This window comes from Capricornis sumatraensis, chromosome 13, assembly GCF_032405125.1.
Source record: "Capricornis sumatraensis isolate serow.1 chromosome 13, serow.2, whole genome shotgun sequence".
Classification (NCBI taxonomy): Eukaryota; Metazoa; Chordata; class Mammalia; order Artiodactyla; family Bovidae; genus Capricornis; species Capricornis sumatraensis.
In genome coordinates, this window is record NC_091081.1 from 28,444,078 (window position 1) to 28,465,217 (window position 21,140).

At 45.9% G+C, this 21,140-nt stretch overlaps 1 protein-coding gene across 2 annotated transcripts; it reads left to right on the forward strand.

Annotated features, from left to right (window-relative positions):
- Positions 1–532: 532 nt before the first annotated feature.
- On the forward strand, positions 533–11,052 carry ZBTB24 (zinc finger and BTB domain containing 24). Of its 2 annotated transcripts, XM_068985264.1 has the most exons (7): positions 533–605; positions 1,254–2,240; positions 4,822–4,989; positions 5,694–5,777; positions 6,449–6,532; positions 7,131–7,212; positions 8,727–11,052. In XM_068985264.1, exons 2-7 carry the CDS (start codon positions 1,283–1,285, stop codon positions 9,445–9,447), a joined length of 2,097 nt encoding a protein of 698 aa, XP_068841365.1. In that variant the 5' UTR covers positions 533–605; positions 1,254–1,282; the 3' UTR covers positions 9,448–11,052. The 2 variants fall into 2 exon arrangements, with proteins under 2 accessions (XP_068841365.1, XP_068841366.1); XM_068985265.1 differs by lacking the exons at positions 6,449–6,532; positions 7,131–7,212; positions 8,727–11,052 and having other exon boundaries at positions 5,699–5,778.
- Positions 11,053–21,140: the final 10,088 nt, after the last annotated feature.

Consider the following 21,140-nt stretch of genomic DNA (forward strand, 5'->3'; position numbering starts at 1 on the left):
CAAGTAAGGTAAAGAAGGTTGAGGGGATAAGTACAAATAACTTGATCAAGTTCACTCAGCACCCAGATCTGTTTGACTGCAGCGTTCTCTTCATTCCCTTGGACTAAGGTATTGGATGTTGATGCTGATCACGGTGATAACGGTGAATGTAAAGGCGTTTTCATTCATTCCTCATACATTCGAGACCTGAAAGCCAGCTTCAGCATTCAAAAAGCGGAAAAGACAAAACTGATGAAGGTGTCAGTGAGCAGCTAACAGAATATAAAACTTCCCTAATTGCAGAGTGACGACACCATTACCGCCCGTTGATCCGACACACGGATCAACCAGACACACGCCCTGCCGGGACTGTCCCTGCAGCGCCTCCAGGGATAGCAGGCCCCGCCCCGCCCCGCCCCCTGGCACCTCCTTGGATCACGTGGTCCGGCATGCGCAGCAGAGTCCCGCGCCGGAGCTTCCGGGTTGGCTGCGACTACGGCGGCGGCGCAGGGACGCCAGCTGCTGGCCGGGCGGAGCTGGGAGCCTGGGCGGGCCCGGCGCTGGCGTGCCCGCCAGGCAGCCAGGGGGGCGGGCGGCGATCCGGACCCTGCCGGGCGTCCAGATAGGTAGGTCCGCCACCAACCTTCTGTCGGTGGGCGCTGCACCCGTGCGCGTATCGACTCCTCTCCAGCCGCCGCTCCCCGGTCGGTCCCCAGGGGTCCAGGCTTGGAGGTGGGGGGCCTCCCTCGCGGCCGGCTCCCCTCTGGGTGGGCTCCGGGGAATCGCCAGCCAGGCGCCTTGCGCCGCGCGCGGTCGTCCGCCAGGCTGGGCAGTCTGTGCCGCCTTTCCAAAGTGAGGGCCAATGCGCGTTACGTTATTGTCCATTGCAGCCACCTCCAAATTTACATCGTACCTGTACGTTTTCTTCTCCCTTTCCATTTTTGTTTCACAGACAAAATGGCTCCTAATATGTGAAATCGAGGCACCGTAGTTTTCATTCTCGTGTTTGTGCAACTGTGGAAAGTTAGCGCAGTGAAGGACTTTAGAGATAGTAGATCCCAATTCCTTCATTTTACAGACCAGAAAACAGACCCCGAGAGGTCACGTGGACGTCGGAAGTTCACCCCAGCTGGATAATGGTACAATAGAAATAAGAACCCCAAAGTTTTTACATAATCTTTTTAAAGTGGTAAAAAAAAAAATAGCTAACAAAAGTGAATAGTTCCTTTGGGCTGGGATTAATCTCCCTTTTAAACATTACTTTCTTATTTCAGGCTTAATCCTTCTTGAGCTTCTAAAGAAAATGGCAGAAACATCATCAGAGCCTTCTGGGCAGCTGGTTGTACACTCAGACACACACAGTGACACTGTCCTGGCCAGTTTTGAGGATCAGAGAAAGAAAGGCTTTCTCTGTGACATTACTTTAATTGTGGAGAATGTGCATTTCCGGGCCCACAAAGCCTTGCTTGCTGCCAGTAGTGAATACTTCTCAATGATGTTTGCTGAAGAGGGGGAGATTGGCCAGTCCATTTATATGCTAGAAGGCATGGTTGCGGACACATTTGGTATCCTACTAGAATTTATCTACACTGGCTGTCTCCAGGCCAGTGAGAAAAGTACAGAACAGATCCTGGCTACGGCCCAGTTCTTAAAAGTCTATGACCTGGTAAAGGCTTACACGGACTTTCAAAATAATCATAGTTCCCCAAAGCCACCGACTTTGAACACAGCTGGTGCTCCAGTGGTGGTTATTTCTAATAAGAAAAGTGATCATCCAAAGCGAAAACGGGGAAGACCAAGGAAAGTCAACAGTTTACAGGAAGGAAAGTCAGAACTGGCTGCAGAGGAAGAAATACAACTGAGAGTGAACAATTCTGTTCAAAACAGACAGAACTTTGTGGTTAAAGAGGGAGACAGTGGTGTACTGAATGAACAGATTCCAGCAAAAGAACTGGAAGAATCTGAGCCGACTTGTGAGCCAGCTAGAGGGGAGGAGATGCCAGTTGAGAAAGATGAGAACTGTGATCCCAAGACCCAGGACTCTGGGCAGGACAGCCAGAGTCGGTGCAGCAAGCGGAGGATTCGGAGGTCTGTCAAACTGAAAGACTACAAACTTGTAGGGGATGAAGATGACCAGGGTTCAGCCAAGAGGGTCTGTGGACGGAGAAAGCGCCCCGGTGGGCCTGAGGCCCGTTGTAAAGACTGCGGCAAAGTTTTTAAGTACAATCACTTTTTAGCAATCCACCAGAGAAGCCACACAGGTAATTATGCTTTTGCAGCTTATTAGAATGTGTTTTGGAGAAGTAACAGTAATAACAGCTTTCATTTATTGTGCAACATCCATATGATGGGCATTGTAACAAAGTATGTGTTACTGCATTGAATTCTCCAAACTGTCTGGTGAAATACGAAAGGTCATCCCAATTGTACAGTTGAAGAGACTAGGTTGTAGAAAGCTTAAAGTACTTGCCCAGGGCATCCATGTAGTGACAGAGGTGGGATGTGAACACAAGGAACCTGATTTCAGAACCTCTCTTCTTACCTGAAGTTGTTGCTTCAAGGCTTGAATGTTCAAGAATCAAGCGCTAGCCATAATTAACCTGCTTTATGATTCTTGAAGCGTCCTCATGTTGACCACAGTTGTGTTTTTGCTCGGATATGTCTGGACAGTTCTCTCACTCAGCCATCTGTCTGTAAATGTTGTTTGCTTTTTGATCTCTCTAGCCCAAGGCTGCCCAATAGACCCTTTTGTGAGGATGGAAATGTTCTGAATCTGCGCTGTTGTTTTTGGTGACCTCTCATTTTCATGCATTGGAGAAGGAAATGGCAACCCACTCCAGTGTTCTTGCCTGGAGAATCCCAGGGATGGGGGAGCCTGGTGGGCTGCCATCTATGGGGTCACACAGAGTCGGACACGACTGAAGTGACTTAGCAGTAGCGGTAGCCCCAGGTGTATTTTGAGTGCTTGACATGTGGGGACTGTGACTAAGGATCTGAATATTTTAATTAAATGGCCACCATGTTGGACAGTGCAGCCCTAGGCAGAAATCCCTTCCTCCTTTGAGCTGTCTCTTATGTACCTACCTCAGTCTGCTTTTGATCAGGCAGTAGTTATATACCCTTCAGCCTAGTTGTAAGCATTAAGTATAGAGTCTGGTACTTGAGACTTCTTGTCATCAAGCAACCTGCTGCCTTAAGACCCAGCAGCATCCAGCACTGTGGTTCTCAACCTGGCCCCACTGATGCCCCAAGGCCGGGGACAGGAGACCGAAGGTCGGGGCCAGAGGCCACACCCAACCCCTGCCTTCCTCACCCTCCCCGACGGGCAGGGGGGAAGACAGGCGAGGGTCCCCACGGACAGAACGACAGTCTCCCAGGGAGCTTCTAACACCACTAAGGCCTGGGTCCCAGCCCCAGAGCTTCTGGTTTTATTGAGCGGTGGTGTTTTTAAAAGCGCCCTGAAGATTTTAAGCACAATAAATCTGAGAACCCTGAAGTTGGTTCTTTGAGCAAAATAGACACTTCAGAAATATTTGCTTGTCTGTGACAGAGGCTAAAGAGTTAAATAGTTCTATAAGATTTTCAGGAAAACAACGTGTAGGCTCTTCCCTTTCCCTCCAGGTGTCCTGCAGTTATACACTGAATCACTTTAGTGTGGGGCTCTTCTTCCATTTGAGTGGATACCAGTAGATCCATACAGTATGGAAACTCATCTTTTTGTTCCAGAAAAATTTCCTGAATGTAATCCTTGCTCTCTCTGGAACTCCTCCTATTTGGATGTTGAATCTCCTGGACTCATCGTCTAACTTTATCTTTTCTCTCCTATTTTCCATTACTTTTTGCTCTACTTTCTGGGACATTTCTACTTTATCTTTCAACTTTTATTTTTCTACTTTTTTTTTTGTACTTCTGGGAACTCTTCGAAATCCTTTTTTTGTTTTTAAGTAGAATCCTCTTTTTGTTTCACAGCATAACGTCTTGCTTCTATGAGCCTCTTAATAACTTTTACTTATTTGTTATTTTTAAATGTTTTCTTTACTCTGGGAAGTGTCTGTTTTCTGCAGGTTGCTTTTTCTCTTCTCTGTTTTGTTATCTATTTCTACTGTGTCGAGTGGTTTTTTTTTTTTTTTTAACTCATTTAATTATATGCAAGAATGGTCTTCATAGCTACTTGCAGCTCTGCAGGTGTGGAGAGGGCCTGTAGACATCCTGGCTGATACCTGGCATCAGGTCCTCAGTTATTCTACTGCGGGCCCTTTGTATTCCAGGAAAAGAAGCTCCAGCGCCCACCTGGAGCCATAGGCCTGGCTGCCAGTGTCCGGTGCAGGAGGAGGCAGAAGTTTTGGGGGTAGTCTCATCATCCCAGGTGTAAACTCTGACTTCTTGTCCCCATGGTAGTCCTATTCCACTGCTCTGGGTGACCTCTAACCCAGAGACCTCTAGTCTGGAGATCCTTTGTCTGATTTACCCTCTTCAAGAACAGTCTCCATCTTCCACTGGGGAGAAGGCCAGTCTCCTGGTTGCATGGAGACTGGATCTATGTGTGGGGGTGGGGGTGGGGGTTGGGGGACCTAACTCCCTTTGAAACAGACTGTCATTTATTTCTTCCTCACCCCCATTTTCAGAGATAACAGATGCCACCAGCTCCTGACCTTGCGAAGGCTGTCTTCAGTTAGGTTGTGTATCCGTGCTCCTCGCCGCTGGCGTCACACTTGTCTGCTCCCACTTGCAAAATGTTATTGCTAATGTTGTCTCTCCTGCTAATTGTGATTTTCATTTGGGAGGGAACAAAGAGATGTGCAGATTCTTGCTCACACCATGTTTCTGGGGCTCTTCTTCCAGGGGAGCGACCTTTCAAATGTAATGAGTGTGGAAAAGGCTTTGCCCAGAAGCACTCCCTGCAGGTCCACACCCGGATGCACACAGGCGAGCGGCCATACACCTGCACGGTGTGCAGCAAGGCTCTCACCACCAAGCACTCGCTGCTGGAGCACATGAGCCTGCACTCAGGTACGGGCCTGCGCTCGGGAGCCTGGTGCCACTGGGTGCTTGCTCCCGGGGTGGGGATTATCATGCTCTAAATGGCCTTTTCTCAGTCTCGGGCCATTCCCCATGTGGGTTCATTTAAAGACAGAATTGTGTATCTCTCAGAGTGGTGGCTCAGAGGTTAAAGCGTCTGCCTGCAATGCGGGAGACCTGGGTTCGATCCCTGGGTCAGGAAGATCCCCTGGAGAAGGAAATGGCAACCCACTCCAGTGTTCTTGCCTGGAGAATCCCATGGACAGAGGAGCCTGGTGGGCTACAGTCCACGGGGTAGCAAAGAGTTGGACACAACTGAGCAACTTAACTTTCACTTTCAGAGTGTAGTTTAGACTTCTGCCCAGCCTTTAGCCTTAAACTAACGTTTATAAACTGGCTGCTGAAAGTTGAGTGTATAATCAAGATGTGTTAAAACACCAGACTTCAGAATTATTTTACTTTGGACAGTGTTGGGGGGAACTTGAATTCTTTAGCGCTGCCCTAGTCTCTACCACTCCCTATTGCCTTACGTGCCTTCGCACATTGATGACTCTGAAGACATTTGGGTTTGTAGACAAGTCACTTGTGTTATTTGTAGAAAATGGGGACCTGGGTCCACTGTGATACTTAATTACTTTATTAGTGAGCATTCTAGTTCTTATAGTTTTTTGCGTGTTTTGTTTTTTATTTGGCAGGACAGAAGTCTTTTACCTGTGATCAGTGTGGAAAATATTTCAGCCAGAAAAGACAACTAAAGAGCCATTACCGAGTTCATACAGGTACAATAAAGTGAGAGAAAATTTGGGTTGGTGGGGGAGAAATGCAAATACAAATTGTTTCTGAATCAATAGGTTCATGTTGTAAAAGATAAGTGAGTGTTTAGGGAGGCAGTCTAAATTAGGTGTCCTTGGGTTACTCTTACCACCTTGCAATTTATATTGAATTTTTATATTACAGTTTCTGTGCCACACACAGAAACCCTACAGAATTGGTACCATTCACGGCGCCACTTGGCTAAGAGGGCGCCAGTTGATTGGTTGTTAGTTGTGTCTGGACAGAGGTGTCACCACCCCATAGCTGTCAGTCCAGGCTTTCTCCAGCCTGGCCCTACCCATTGTCCTTTTTTTTCTTTCCTGCCAACTGATGAAAAATGAAGAGGAGATTGGGAGCATCATTTGAGATCAGTTGGCCACAGTCGCACCAGTGCTTTGAGGGAAAAAGGGGATTTACGCTTAGGGAGATGGGAAGGGTCCCACCTTTGTTTGGGAAGCAGTGAGTTGAGATGCATAGGAAAATATTAACTGTTACCAAAATTAATTTAAAAATTGTTGTTGTATTAAAGTACCATATTTAAAGTGATTATTTTTCAGGGAAGTGCTTTAACACAAATCACTGAAGAAATGCAGGGACAGCATATATGCACTGACACTTTTTTTATTGTTGCGACAAGGCCACTCATTACCGGAATGCAACGACTGCCACCGCAAATTCATGGATGTGTCTCAGCTAAAGAAACATCTGCGAACACACACGGGTAAAAGTCCATCTCACCGTTTCTTTCTAGTGTATTTCGTGTTTTCAGGAGAGCAAGAACTGAAATATTCAGAATCCCTTCCTCAGGCTGTGCGTATTGTGGATTGTGTGGGAACTTTATAAGTAGACTACTTTGAAAGCCCACTATCCTATGTCGCACTATCCTGTGGGGAAATCACATCTGTGTAGGTTAGCAAGATGAAACATACTTACTGAGCACTATTCATAAATGAAACCTCACTTCATACTACAGAAAATTGAGTTGGCCAAAAAAGTCCATTTGGGTTTTTCTGTAAGTTACCCAATGGTGGACTATACAGGAGCAAATGTTTGCTCCACAGAATTGCTCACCTCCTTGCTTCGGTGTTTACATGTTTGAGGGAAAGAACCACACCTTACTCTTTCTCTGTGTCCTCGACACTTAGGACACAGTGCTCAGGTACACAGTAGGTGCTTGCTAAGTGCTGCATTTAGTCACTCACGCTTATTGAGGGCTCAAGTGGTATTGCCTTTGTTCTTTTTTATATTGTGAAACTGTAGGGGTGGTTTTCGCTTTTTGTTTTATCTAGGATAAAACAAACGTTTTCCCGTTTTTTTAGGTGAGAAGCCATTTACGTGTGAAATCTGTGGCAAATCTTTCACGGCAAAGAGTTCTCTTCAGACCCACATCAGGATCCATCGGTGAAGTTTCCCTCATACTTTTCTCCCATGGAGTTCTCATCCAGCCCTGGCATTCAGCAGGGTGACATCCATTACCGATATAGTGTGTGTGTTAGTCACTCAGTCATGTCTGACTCTTTGTGACCTCCCAAGGACTATAGACCACCAGGCTCCTCTGTCCATGGGATTCTCCAGGCAAGAGTACTGGAGTGGGTTGCCATTTCCTTCTCTAGGGGATCTTCCTGACCCAAGGATCGAACCTGGGTCTCCTGCACTGCAGGCCGGTTCTTTACCATCTGAACTATAGAGAAGTCCCAGCCTGTGTAGTGCTTTCCCCAAAATTATTACTCTAGGAGAAATTCCTGGGCAGCTTATTATTTTGCTTTAAGAAAGTCCTCATGCAGGCAAAATTAGGAAAACTGATTCTGACCAGCAAAAGTTTGAGTTATTGATGTCATTTGTTGAATTTTGATTTTGGCCTTGGGGGATGATCTAAAACGTAAATCTTCAATCAAAACTAAATTTTAAAATATTTATTTATTTATTTATTTATTTTTGGCTGTGTTGCATCTTTGTTGCTGTGTGAGGGCTTTTCTCTAGTTTTGGCAAGCAGGAGCTACTCTCTAGCAGCAGGGGTTTGGTTGCTCTGAGGCTTGCGGGATCTTCACAGACCAGGGATTGAACCCATGTCCCCTGCATTGCAAGGCGAATTGTTAACCACTGGACCACCAAGGAAGCCCCTAAAACTAAATTAAATTTAACTTAATATTTTCTGAATAAATTTTTTTGTTCACATAATTTGTTTCCAGAATTGATTTAGTAGTTCCTCTAACACAAATATTTAGGGGCTGCTCATATTTTTAATTGGAGAAGGCAATGGCACCCCACTCCAGTACTCTTGCCTGGAAAATCCCATGGACAGAGGAGCCTGGTAGGCTGTAGTCCATGGGGTCGCACAGAGTCGGGCACGACTGAGCAACTTCACTTTCACTTTTCACTTTCATGCATTGGAGAAGGCAATGGTAACCCACTCCAGTGTTCTTGCCTGAATCCCAGTGACGGGGAGCCTGGTGGGCTGCCGTCTGTGGGGTCACACAGAGTCAGACATGACTGAAGCGACTTAGCAGCAGCATATTTTTAATGTTGAAATCAATCATAGATATACTTGCTTGGCATCTAGAATCTAAAAATTGGCTGTGAGAACTAAAAACAAAAAAAGAACTTTTGTGACATGTATTAATATTTACCTTCTTATCTGAAGTACACACTGTGACCATAAAATTTTATCACATCTGACTCAGCCCCGCAGCCCCATCCTTAGACATCCTTCCCCTCCCCCATTTTTTTTTTCTTAAGACTAGAAACTGAAGCCCTTGGCAGGTGTGATACTTGCTCCAAGTCTTTAAGTTAGTAAGAGAACCAATGACTTAAGTCTCCAAGTCAGGTTAATTTTCCTCTCCTCTGGACTGCTTCTCCCTAAATAGTCAGGAAGTAGTGAAGTCTGTTTTAAAAATAAAATGTACATTTTCTTGCAGAGGAGAAAAGCCATATTCCTGTGCCGTGTGTGGCAAATCCTTCTCTGACTCGAGTGCCAAGAGGAGACACTGCATTCTACACACCGGCAAAAAGCCTTTCACCTGCCCTGAGTGTAACTTACAGTTTGCTCGGTTAGACAACTTAAAGGCTCACTTGAAAATCCACAGCAAAGAGAAACATGCATCTGATGCCAGCAGTATTTCTGGCAATAATAATGCTGAAGAGGTCAGGAATATTCTTCAGCTACAGCCCTATCAACTCTCTGCCTCCGGAGAGCAGGAAATTCAGCTTCTCGTAACCGATTCCGTACATAACATCAATTTCATGCCAGGTCCTAGCCAAGGAATCAGCATCGTCACTGCAGAGAGTTCTCCGAACATGACGGCAGACCAGACTGCAAACCTCACCCTGCTCACACAGCAGCCAGAGCAACTGCAGAACTTAATTCTTTCAGCTCAACAGGAGCAAACAGAACACATCCAGAGCCTCAATATGATTGAAAGCCAGATGGAGTCCTCACAGACCGAGCCAGTGCACGTCATCACACTCTCCAAGGAGACTTTGGAACATCTGCATGCCCATCAGGAGCAAACAGGGGAGCTCCATTTAGCGAGCGCTTCAGATCCGGCTCAGCACCTGCAGCTGACGCAGGAGCCGGCTCCGCCGCCAGCCACCCACCATGTGCCCCAGCCCACGTCGCTGAGCCAGGAGCAGAGCTGACCTGTTCACAGGCTCGGCTGCTCTGTTGGTCTCTTCTCCGTCAGCCCACTGTGACCAGCCTGTGTGCTTGAAGTTAGGCTTTCTGCAATGCTCACTTATGGATTCTTACAGAGAAGCAGTAGCTTGCTAAGCTAGCCGATAGCTTAATGCTTTCCATCCAAGGAGCAGGATGTGTGTATCATGTTTTATATCTAATGTTGATTTGGACTTAACATTTCAGTATTGACGAGTGGTTTTCATTTACTACATCTCTTAAAGACTTGGGTAACTTTTCTTTGAGGGCATTGTGTTAGACTTTTTCTAAGTGAGTATTAAATATTCACAGCCATAGATAACGGTCTTGCTGATCTTTCTAGTTATATTTGATTTTTTAGAACAAATGAAATCATATGTTGAATTGGGTAAAATGGTTGGTTCCTCTTCCTTATTTGTCTTAGGCAACACAGTTGCTACTACAAGTTGGGGCTGAATGTAACAGATTATGACTTTGGGGACTCTGTGCTTTTAATAACTTCCAATCCCCTAAGATGGAGTAATTTCTCAAAATTTAATCTTTGCATGTACAGTGGGCTCATCATATCATGTTTAAGATAGATTCAAAGACATAGAAACTAAGTGTCTATTTTAACTTGAAATTTACAAAGGAGGAAAGCCAAAAGGATAGGATCGTTTTTTTAATTCTGAATTCAGCTTTTCTGAAAAGCATAGATTGACATGGTTTTTAAAAGCAGGTTGTTGGAAATTTAAAAGTGTAATTAAGGTGTGAAATTGGACAAGATGTTCACCCCAAATTCTGAACTTTTTGTCAGCATTGATATTAGTCTCCATGATGAAGATAAATTCTTTCTTAATTATCCTGGAGTGTAAAATTCAGTGTAATTTCTGTTAAATATACTGGATTCTAATTGATCTCTAAAAATGTTGATCTGTGTATTGTGTCTGGTAAGTTTTTTGATAGGAACTTATTATAACCTATTTTTATCACAAAGTAGGTTTAATCTCACAAAATAGACACATAATTTTTTAAAGTAAATTCTCCTAATTTTAAAAATACTTTTGAGCCTCAGCGTCTTAGTAAGCCAGCATTGTCTATAATAGTGTGATTTCAGATAATCGTCAGAAGGTTAAATTATGTTTTTGTCAAGTTTTCCAGCCCAGCCTATTTTATTGAGTACTTTGACCACTTTCTCTCAAGTAAACTGATAGCAGGTTATTGAGAAAAGAAGGTGGGCACGGAGGAGCCTGGTGGGCTGCCGTCTATGGGGTCGCACAGTCAGACAGGACTGAAGCGACTTAGCAGCAGCAGCAGTAGTGTATGTAAATTAACAGTGTTGATTGAGAGTAGCAGTAATCGCCACTAAAATTAACAGGATCTTCACATCAGTCACTTCTTTGGTTTAGAGATCTTTGATTTCCACCCGAGTCAAATAAGTTTTTGGAAAAAATTTAGAATTGTTCAGGTTGAGAGAAGATGAAAGTATTTTTCTAACATGTCTACCAAACTATAGTTGTTTTATTGTATGTAATTCAAAAAATTCTTCAATGATTTATCTTATATGTATCAGCCAAATTATGCTAAATCAGGCCTGACTGGAGACAATTTTTATAAATACAGTTATGTCCTAAATATCATTTCAGATTCTTGACTTAGTCATTTAAACTATTTACCTTAACCTTATTGTTAAAATGCGTTGTCTTTACCAGCTTTTCAAAGCCTACTGGCCCACATCTTTTTCTCCTGGAGATATGTGATATTAAAGCAGATAAATGCTTAACTACTCATTCTGGGTAGCTGGATAATTATTAATTATTCAGGAAGTATGATCATGATCATATGACTATTTCAAAGTGAAGTTTAACTAGCTTTATGACAGTCTGCCTGTACTCTAAGAGAAACGTAGTGTGAGCCACATGTATAATTTAAAATTTTCTAGTAGCCACATTAAAAACATGAAAGATGAGATTAATTTTAATAAAATCGCTATTTAATCTTAACATGTGCCAAGCTTTGCAGCATGTAAATATGAAATATTAAAATGTAATCATACTTGACAAATTCTTTTTTTCATACTATGTCTTCAAAATCGGGTGTGTATTTTATATGGGGACTGCACACTCAGTTTGGATGCTAATGTTCATGACACACTTGATCTGTTTTTAGGGTTCATACAGTTTACAGTTGAAAACCTAGGTTCACATATCTAGGTTACAGATACAGGTTTTTCCCCAATAACTGAAACAAGTGTGTTTTAAAATTTGTATTAGAATTAATTAAAAATAAAACCTAGTTCCTCAGTCACAGTAGCTGCATTGTGAGTGCTTGGTAGCCACATGTTAGCTCGTGGCTCCTGGAGCACATGTTACCCGTCTCTAGCATGAGAGCCGGGCTCAGCAATAAAAATCTCTTTTGGAAGATTCTGGGTTATTTGACCAGCTGTCAAAGGGAAGTGAGAAAAGGAAAGCTTTATAAATCAAGTCTCTCTTCTATGTCTTAAATACACATTCTGTCCCTTTGAATTAAATCCTTAATTTTAAGGTTTCATTGTTTGCTTTATTTTGTCAGCCCAGGTGTGGGCACACAGGATCTTAGTTCCCCAATCAGGGATTGAACTCTTGCCCCCTTGAAACTCTTTCCCCTTGCAGTGGGAATATGGAGTCTAAGCCACTGGACCAGCAGGAAAGTCCCTGAAATCCTGATTTTAAAATTCAGTGACTGCACCCAAAGGAAATGACATGGACAGAAAAATGTTTCTATTGCCTTTGAGAAGTTGTTGGGTCATTGTTTCACAACTTAGTTTGTATTAAGCTTGTGCAGTTGAAACAATTGTTTTAACAAGTACAGAAATACAAATTGCAGTTCTTAGGGACTAGTTGAGAAGTAGTACTAGTAGAAGCCGAGTAAGTCTTCCCTGGCTCAGACAGTTAAGAATCTGCCTGTAATACAGAAGACCCGGGTTCGATCCCTGGGTCGGGAAGATCCCCTGGAAGAGGGCATGGCAGGCCAGTCTTCTTGCCTAGAGAATTCCACAGACAGAGGAGCCTGGTGGGCTACAGTCAGTGGGATCACAAAGAGTTGGACATGACTGAGTGACTAACACTATAGAACTATAGCAGAAAATTAGGCTTCCAGACTGCTGAAACGACGTTACCACTTTTGCAGATGAAATCTTTGGTTTTCTCTCAGTAGAAGGCTAGCCTTGGGAAGACTTGAGCTCTTGTCATCAAAATGAGCTGTCCTTGAGCTTGCCCTGTGTGTTTCTTGAAACTCCTCTTTCTGTCTCTCATCTGTGTATTTTTCTGCATCTGGTTCTTGTGCTGTGAATGTGAGCAACTGGTCACATGATGCTGAGGGATATGAGAGTCTCATTATAGATGCTTACACCTAGGTTTTCATAAGCTGGAGTAATAACAATATCTGCTGTGTTGAATCTTTACTGTAGGCCTTGAGCAAAGCCAGGTGTTTCAGGTCTGTATCTTAGGACCTCTGAAACCTTTTCTATATCAGGGTGCACAGAAGGTCTCATATGGTACCCTTCAGTTAGAGGACTCCAGGCATCTCTGGCCATGATTGGCATATTAGTTTGCTAGGTAGGGCTGCTATAACAAATACCACAAACTGAGTGGCCTAAATGACAAATTTATTTTCTCACAGTTCCGGAGGCTGCAAGTCTAGTATGAAGGTGTTGGACTGGTGAGGACTGGTGTCTTCTGAGGCCTCCTTGCCATCTTTTCCTCCTTGTGTCTTCACATGCTCTTCCTCTCCGTGTTTTTATCCTAATCTCCATATAAGGACACTACTCATATTGGATTAGGGGTTACCCTGGTTACTTCATTAAAGGCAGTATCTCCAAATAGTCACATTTTGATGTATGGGCGTTAGTAACACCTGGCATCTGGAGTGAGAAGGGAAGTAGTGTCGGACACACCCATAACCCATTTGAAGCACAATCTTATTTTACTTAATTGTCATGACGTTTCTATATTATTACGCCTATTTTACAGATGAGAACACTGAGGCACTGACAGATGACACCCATTGCCCAAGGTCACACAGTAAGTGGCAGAACTGGAACTGGGGCACAGGGCTGGCTATTCCTACCAGATGGGTTTAATACCATCAGCCTTTTGAAACATTAAGCTGGGTTTCTCTTTGCATATGATCTGCTTCATGTAGTAGAACTTTATTGACTAGAGGATCTATTTATGAAATTTTAGCATACAATCATAAGCTTTTTCATAAAACAATAATAGTAAGTTAGTCTCTCTCCTACAGAATGCAGTAACGACCATGTTAATAATACTCATGTTAGTATTTTACTACTATTAAGCTTCAAATCTTAATTGCAGTTTGCCAATTGAATAGAAGTTTCTACTAAAGTGAAAATTAACTAATATGAACTTCTGTAAGTGGGCCTTTTTTTCAAACTTCTGACTGAGGCTATTTTGTATTTAAGGCAGATTTGCTTTATTTTTGCTAACCTTATAAGTATTAAAGTAAATGTTCATCCTTAGTTTCCAAACTAAAATAAGCTTAAGTTCTCAGGAATTTAAAGAAAATACTTTGTCCTGCTTTTGTAAAGAGTAGATCTGGAGGACTTACCCGCCCCTCCCCCACCACCAAAATAAATTCCCTTTGCCTTTTGTAAACAGCAGGTATAACGGAATGACCTCTAAAAGAAGAAGCTGGAATGTCACTGCGATAGTTTATCTTGCTTTCAAATTCTTTACACTTTGTTAAACAACAAACACATGAGTTGACTAGAATATGTATACATATCATCATTCTCACTGGAAATGTACCACACTAGGAGAGCTTCGGAGAAGGCAGTGGCACCCCACTCCAGTACTCTTGCCTGGAAAATCCCATGGATGGAGGAGCCTGGTAGGCTGCAGTCCATGGGGTGGCTAAGAGTTGGACACAACTGAGTGACTTCACTTTCACTTTTCACTTTCATGCACTGGAGAAGGAAATGGCACCCCACTCCAGTGTTCTTGCCTGGAGAATCCCAGGGACGGGAGAGCCTGGAGGGCTGCCGTCTCTGGAGTCGCACAGAGTCGGACACGACTGAAGCGACTTAGCAGCAGGAGAGCTTTTGGGCTTCCCTGGTGGCTCAGACAGTAAAGAATCTGCCTGCAATGCAGGAGACCTGGATTCAATCCCTGGGTGGGAAGATCTCCTGGACAAGGGAATGGCTACCTACTCTAGTATTCTTGCCTGGAGAATTCCATGGACAGAGATGCCTGTCCAAGAGTTGGACATGACTGAGTGACTAACACTTTCACTACTTTAAGAAGAGCTTTTCAAGCACAGCACCTTGCTAAATGCATGAATAAAACTCAGCAGTGGCCACAGGACTGGGAAAGGTCAGTTTTCATTTCAATCCCAAAGAAAGCCAATGCCAAAGAATGCCCAAACTACCGCACAATTGCACTCATCTCACACGCTAGTAATGTAATGCTCAAAATTCTCCAAGCCAGGCTTCAGCAATACGTGAACCGTGAACTTCCTGATGTTCAAGCTGGTTTTAGAAAAGGCAGAGGAACCAGAGATCAAATTGCCAACATCTGCTGGATCATGGAAAAAGCAAGAGAGTTCCAGAAAAACATCTATTTCTGCTTTATTGACTATGCCAAAGCCTTTGACTGTGTGGATCACAATAAACTGTGGAAAATTCTGAGAGAGATGGGAATACCAGAGCACCTGACCTGCCTCTTGAGAAATCTGTATGCAGGTCAGGAAGCAGCAGTTAGAACTGGACATGGAACAACAGACTGGTTCCAAATAGGAAAAGGAGTACGTCAAGACTGTATATTGTCACCCTGCTTATTTAACTTCTTTGGAGAGTACATCATGAGAAACGCTGGACTGGAAGAAACACAAGCTAGAATCAAGATTGCCGGGAGAAATATCAATAACCTCAGATATGCAGATGACATCACCCTTATGGCAGAAAGTGAAGAGGAACTAAAAAGCCTCATGATGAAAGTGAAAGAGGAGAGTGAAAAAGTTGGCTTAAAGCTCAGCATTCAGAAAATGAAGATCATGGCATCTGATCCCATTACTTCATGGGAAATAGATGGGGAAACAGTGGAAACAGTATCAGACTTTATTTTTTCGGGCTCCAAAATCACTGCAGATGGTGACTGCAGCCACAAAATTAAAAGACACTTACTCCTTGGAAGAAAAGTTGACCAACCTAGATAGCATATTCAAAAGCAGAGACATTACTTTGCCGACTAAGGTCCGTCTAGTCAAGGCTATGGTTTTTCCTGTGGTCATGTATGGATGTGAGAGTTGGACTGTGAAGAAGGCTGAGCACCGAAGAATTGATGCTTTTGAACTATGGTGTTGGAGAAAACTCTTGAGGGTCCCTTGGACTGCAAGGAGATCCAACCAGTCCATTCTGAAGGAGATCAGCCCTGGGATTTCTTCGGAAGGAATGATGCTAAAGCTGAAACTCCAGTACTTTGGCCACCTCATGTGAAGAGTTGACTCATTGGAAAAGACTCTGATGCTGGGAGGGATTGGGGGCAGGAAGAGAAGGGGATGAGGTGGCTGGATGGCATCACGGACTCGATGGACGTGAGTCTGAGTGAACTCCGGGAGATGGTGATGAACAGGGAGGCCTGGCGTGCTGTGATTCATGGGATCGCAAAGAGTCGGACACGACTGAGCGACTGAACTGAACTGAACTGAATGCAAATATGATTATTACCTCTGCTCTGCTTATAATCCTCTGCAGTTTCCCACTGCGCTCAGAATAAAATCCCCAGCCCATCTTCCTCTTGGGTCCCTTCCGCATTCTCACTTCCAGCTACACTGTCTTCCTTGCTGTTCCCGAAACAGAGCCAGCAACTTCCTGCCTCAGGCTTTGAGGCAGGCAGTTTCTCAGGCTTGAAAGGTTTCTGCCCCTCCTCTCCGTCTCAGTGTCTGCACATCTGTCAGAATTCAGTGCAAGTGTCACTTCCTCACCCTCTAATTCTCTCCTACCCTTTAATCTCAGGCAAGCCACCTTTCATATCTGTCCACAGCACGCTACACTTTGGACTCAGCCGGTAATTATTTTACATTAGGAGCTGTGTCTGCTTGGTTAGACGGCAGCTGTGGCTCCTGACCCAGGACTGTGGCGTTTGAACACACTGACCTCCGGGTGTAAAGTCATGTATAGGATGGTATAGAACCATCACCTGCAGTATTAGGATCCAGTTTCTGACTCCAGGTTGAGGAGATGAAAGGATGGGAGCTGAGGTAAGGATGGCATTGCAGAAAGACAATGTGGTGTAAATTAGAGGAAAGGAACCCTGTTTTAATGGCTCAGGTTTCTAACCTAGGCCACTACTCACCTGATTTATTGGCAAAATCATTCGAATGGGATTCTTTTATTATTTTTTAAAATGTGTATTTATTTTTGGTTGCGCTGGGTCTTTGTTACTACACAGGGACTACTATCTAGTTGCGGGAGGCAGGGTTCTCAGTGTGGTGACTTCTCCTGTTGGCAGAGGAGAGGCTCTAGGCACGCAGGCTTCAGGAGTTGCCACTTGTAGGCTCTAGAGCACAGGGTCAGTCACAGTGGCCCACAGACTTAGCTGCCCCAATGCATATGGGATCTTCCCAGATCAGGGATGGAACTATGTCCTCTGAATTGGCAGTCAGATCATTATTCTGTGATCTTTTTTAAAGACATTTTACCATCTGCCAGTTGGAGAGTCAGATTCTTAACCACTGAACCACCAGGGAAGTCCTGAGATTCTTTTAAAGTGACTTTTCGTGGAATTCCCTGGCAGTCTAGTGGTCGGGACTCAGCATATCCACTGCTTGGGTTTGATCCCTGGTCAGAGAATTAAGATCTCACAGGCCATGTGCCACATGGCCAATAACCAACAAAAAACCCAACTGACTTTTCACGTATCAGCCACTTATTTGACCCAGCATAAATTAGCTAGTGTGTTTGTGCCAGTATTTTTAGTTTTGTATACACATGTAATATGGATCGTGACTCAATAATGTGGCTCATGACTGTCTTTGAAGAAAGTCTAAAATGGAATTTGTTTTGGGCCTTCTAGACTGTACATTTCTTAGAATCACCAACATTGAGTAACAGGATTTTAGAATCAAAATGGATTGAAGAAGTTCAGTAATTAAAGTGCCTCCATTTAGAGCTGAGACTGAAACATAGTGGTTGGTGACTTTTCAAGGTCACTTAAATTCATGTGAAGTAAAGCTGCCATCTGGCCAGATCTTCAAGATTAAAAACCATTTCCCATTGCTCTCTGCTCTACCGTGTATCTTTAATTAACATAGAGTGAAACTCCAAGTCAGCAGTTATTTTTAAGCATTGATGAAGTCATTATTCTGTGATCTTTTTTTAAAGACAAATTTTACCTTCTGTCATTTGGAGAGCCGCAAACCCCTATTTGGTTGAGATACAAGTCATTGAGTCAACGGCCAGACCATGCTGGGCCTCTGCTAACCTCAAAGTCAGAGCGGCTGGTTATTTACAATCTACTAATGAAAGGGAAATGGAATGATTCTAAAACAGGTAACCCATTCAGAATGGACTTAGAATCCTTCTGACACAATGTATTTAAATATGGGTGTGTCTCATATTTGGCAAATTGATTTCAAGCCAAATGACTAGTCATATACAAGAGCTAGGATGGGCCCAGCTGGGAGACTGCCCTGGTTTCCTGAGCTGGACCTGGCTCAATTCCCTGCCTCTGCTGGCAGAAAGCAGGCATTTCCCCTTCCCTGCTTCTCATCTCAAGCTGGGAGCAGTGTGTATATAGGTTTTACTGGGTCTCAGAGGGTTTCCAGGGAATGCAAAATGAAAATAAAGAGGGGAGAGCCATAGGGTCCCCAGCTCTTTCCAGTGCCATTCATTCCTCTGTTTTGTGTTTCCAGTGTAATGGTGTCACTTCCTCTAAACAAGAAACAGTCTCTCAGGATGCCAGCCTTTCACTTGTCACATTAGATCAACACTGGTGTGGTGTTAGATAGACCTGGGTCCCATACCAGCTCTGCCACTTGCTATGCAACTTTGCCATGGGTGACCCTCGGTTTCCTTTTCAGTAAAACGGGACATTTGTGATCATTGAGATTAATATTCATAATAGACGTTTAATAAAGGAAAACTGATGTTTTATTAATATTAACTAGTTGAATGACCTTGGAAGAGTGCCTTCACATTCAGTTGTTTCCTCATTGGGAATATGAGGAAGTTGGTACCAAACAGTTCTGTGGGTCCTTTCTCTCAGGCATTCTTGACTATTGGGGAACTAGCCTCTCATTTACACCCTTCTCATTTCCGCCTGTCTTAGAAGTGGTCCCCCAGCCCCACCTCAAGACCTTCTTGCCTTCTCACTTCTGCCGCTGTGGACGCTGCAGATTGCCGAGTTTCCAGGACTTTGCGTCCGTGCTGGATGCCCTCAGCTCGGGTCTGGGTGCAGACTGGTTGCAGGGTAGGTGGACACCGAGCTTGGATCCATCGTGGAGTACCCGGGCCGTGAATCTCCTCGTAGAAGAGGTGTAAAGGACGCAGATACTTCGGCGCTACTCTAAAGCTTCTGCAAACTTCTTGCTCAGTGCGAGCTCCTTCTCCGGGCCAGGGCTCGGAGGCGGCAGCTCAGTAGGTACTGCGCAAGGCCGGGTTGCCTCGCCCGCCTGGGAAGGACAAGCTTTTAGGCGCAGGCTCCGGAATGGAGCCGGAGGCCGCTAGTGTGCTGCGGGGCTCCCAGAGCCTCCGCCGCTGGTGTGCTGTCGGGATCCCGGAACCTCCGCCGCTGGTGTGCTGCCGGGCTCCCGGAGCCTCCGACCCTTGGCTTAAGCGACCGGGCTAGGCTGGGCCGGGGTCTCCCGCCCCTAGCCGGAACACTGCGTCTGCGGCGCCACGCCCTCGGGCACCACCCTGCAGCCGTGGGCGGGCCCCTGGCTGCCCCCAGCCGGGGATCGCCTGCTAATGAGATGTTAATGAGGCTCCAATAAAGTCTCTGCCGGCTGAGCGTGCTTGGCCGAAGCCCACGTCCAGCTAGACTCGCCGGTCGCGCGCACCGGCCCGCGGCCCTCAACCCCAGATTTTGGTCCGCGCCTCCTCTGCCTCTTCCACCCCCCGTTCCTCCTCCTCCACCCTCCTTCCTCTGTCCCCGCCTCCCAACCCGCCCGGACTGGCACGCCCGCCTGGCAGGAAGAGACCCCTGCGGGCTCCCAAGCCCCCCGGTAAGTTGTCCAGCTGCGCCAAATGTGCGCCCCCCGACCCGCGGGGTCCCGGGGTGGGGGTAAGGGATGCGCCTCCTGGGAAATGTGGCTCGAGGCCCTCGTGAATCCCGCCTGGCCCGTCAGGCGCAGTCTCTCTGCGCCTCCGTCCTGCCCAGCCCCTCCCAAACTTTACGGTCCAGAGTGTGAGTACTCCCAACCGCCCGCTGCCAGTGGTCCAGCTCCCTCCATCCTTCTGGACCGCCCTACAGCTCGCACATTCTTTGTCTTGGTGTTTCCAGATTGGGTCGCCCCTCTCCCCACTTCGCTGAGGTCTTCCTCCTTTCCACCTTCCAAGAGAGACCTTTGCTCTTACTGACATTCAGTCCGCCTCATCCAGGTGACCTGTGGCTGTGATTTTAATCTCCTGCCTGGGCCTGGCCTGCGGGGCTCCGGGCTGGGACCGGGGAGGCGACTGATGGGGTCAGGGGGATCAGCTCAAGGGTCTTCCCTGGGCTAGGCCACCACCGTCCTTAACTCCCCCGTGGGCAACCACATCCCCTTACCCTCTGATTCCTCCTGGTCCCAACGTGAGAAAGCTCTGCCACCCCTCAAGTTGCGTGGGTGGGTGCCCCAGCGAGGGAGAAGGGGACAAAGAGAAGCCTTGTCTGGAGAGATTCCTGGGAGAGCGAGCAGGGATGGGGCGGGGTGTCTGTGGGAGTGAGAGAAGCTGGGCGGAGCGAATCCTGCTGCTCTGACGCCCCCCGCAACTCCCCGAACGGTCTTGTGGCCACTGGAGCAGTAGCAAGTCACAGGGGAAGTATTCTGACCACAGTGAGTCAGAAATAGGCCTAGTTGTTTGTCACCAGACAGATGCAACATCCTGGGGCTGTCTGTTAAGGTAGTTTGGTGGTGGGAAGTAGATCCTACGTGGTTAGAGAAGGGGCTTCCCTCCAGGCTCAGTCGGTAAAGAATCTGACTGCAATGCAGGAGACCTGGGTTCAATCCCTGGGTCAGGAAGATCCCCTGGAGAAGAAAATGGCAAGCCACTCCAGAGTTCTTGCCTGGAGAATCCCATGGGCAGAGGAGCCTAGTGGGCTACAGTCCATGGAGTCCCAAGAGTTGGACACAACTTAGCGACTAAACCACCACCACCACCTCCTCCTCCCCTTTAAGAGGCAATGGCAAGTGCTAAGGAGGAAAACTTTGCCCCTGGCATAAGACACACCACACCCAACGGCACACTGAGTCCGTTGAGGGCTGCGGGGCACAGGGAGGCATGGGGTGAGATGGGACAGTGTGTGTGCCTGGCAGCTGGGGTTGCAGATATTAGATCTGTCCCTGTCTGTACTGCAAGGAAAGCCCATTTCTCTGACACCCTGCCCTCTTCATGTCTGAGAAATTCTCCCGGCCTGCTTGCAGGGCCTCACAGGGCCTCGCTGAAGGCGGGGTAAGAACTGCTGTCCCCCAGGGATGGAGTAGAGCCTGGAGATTCCTGGCTGAG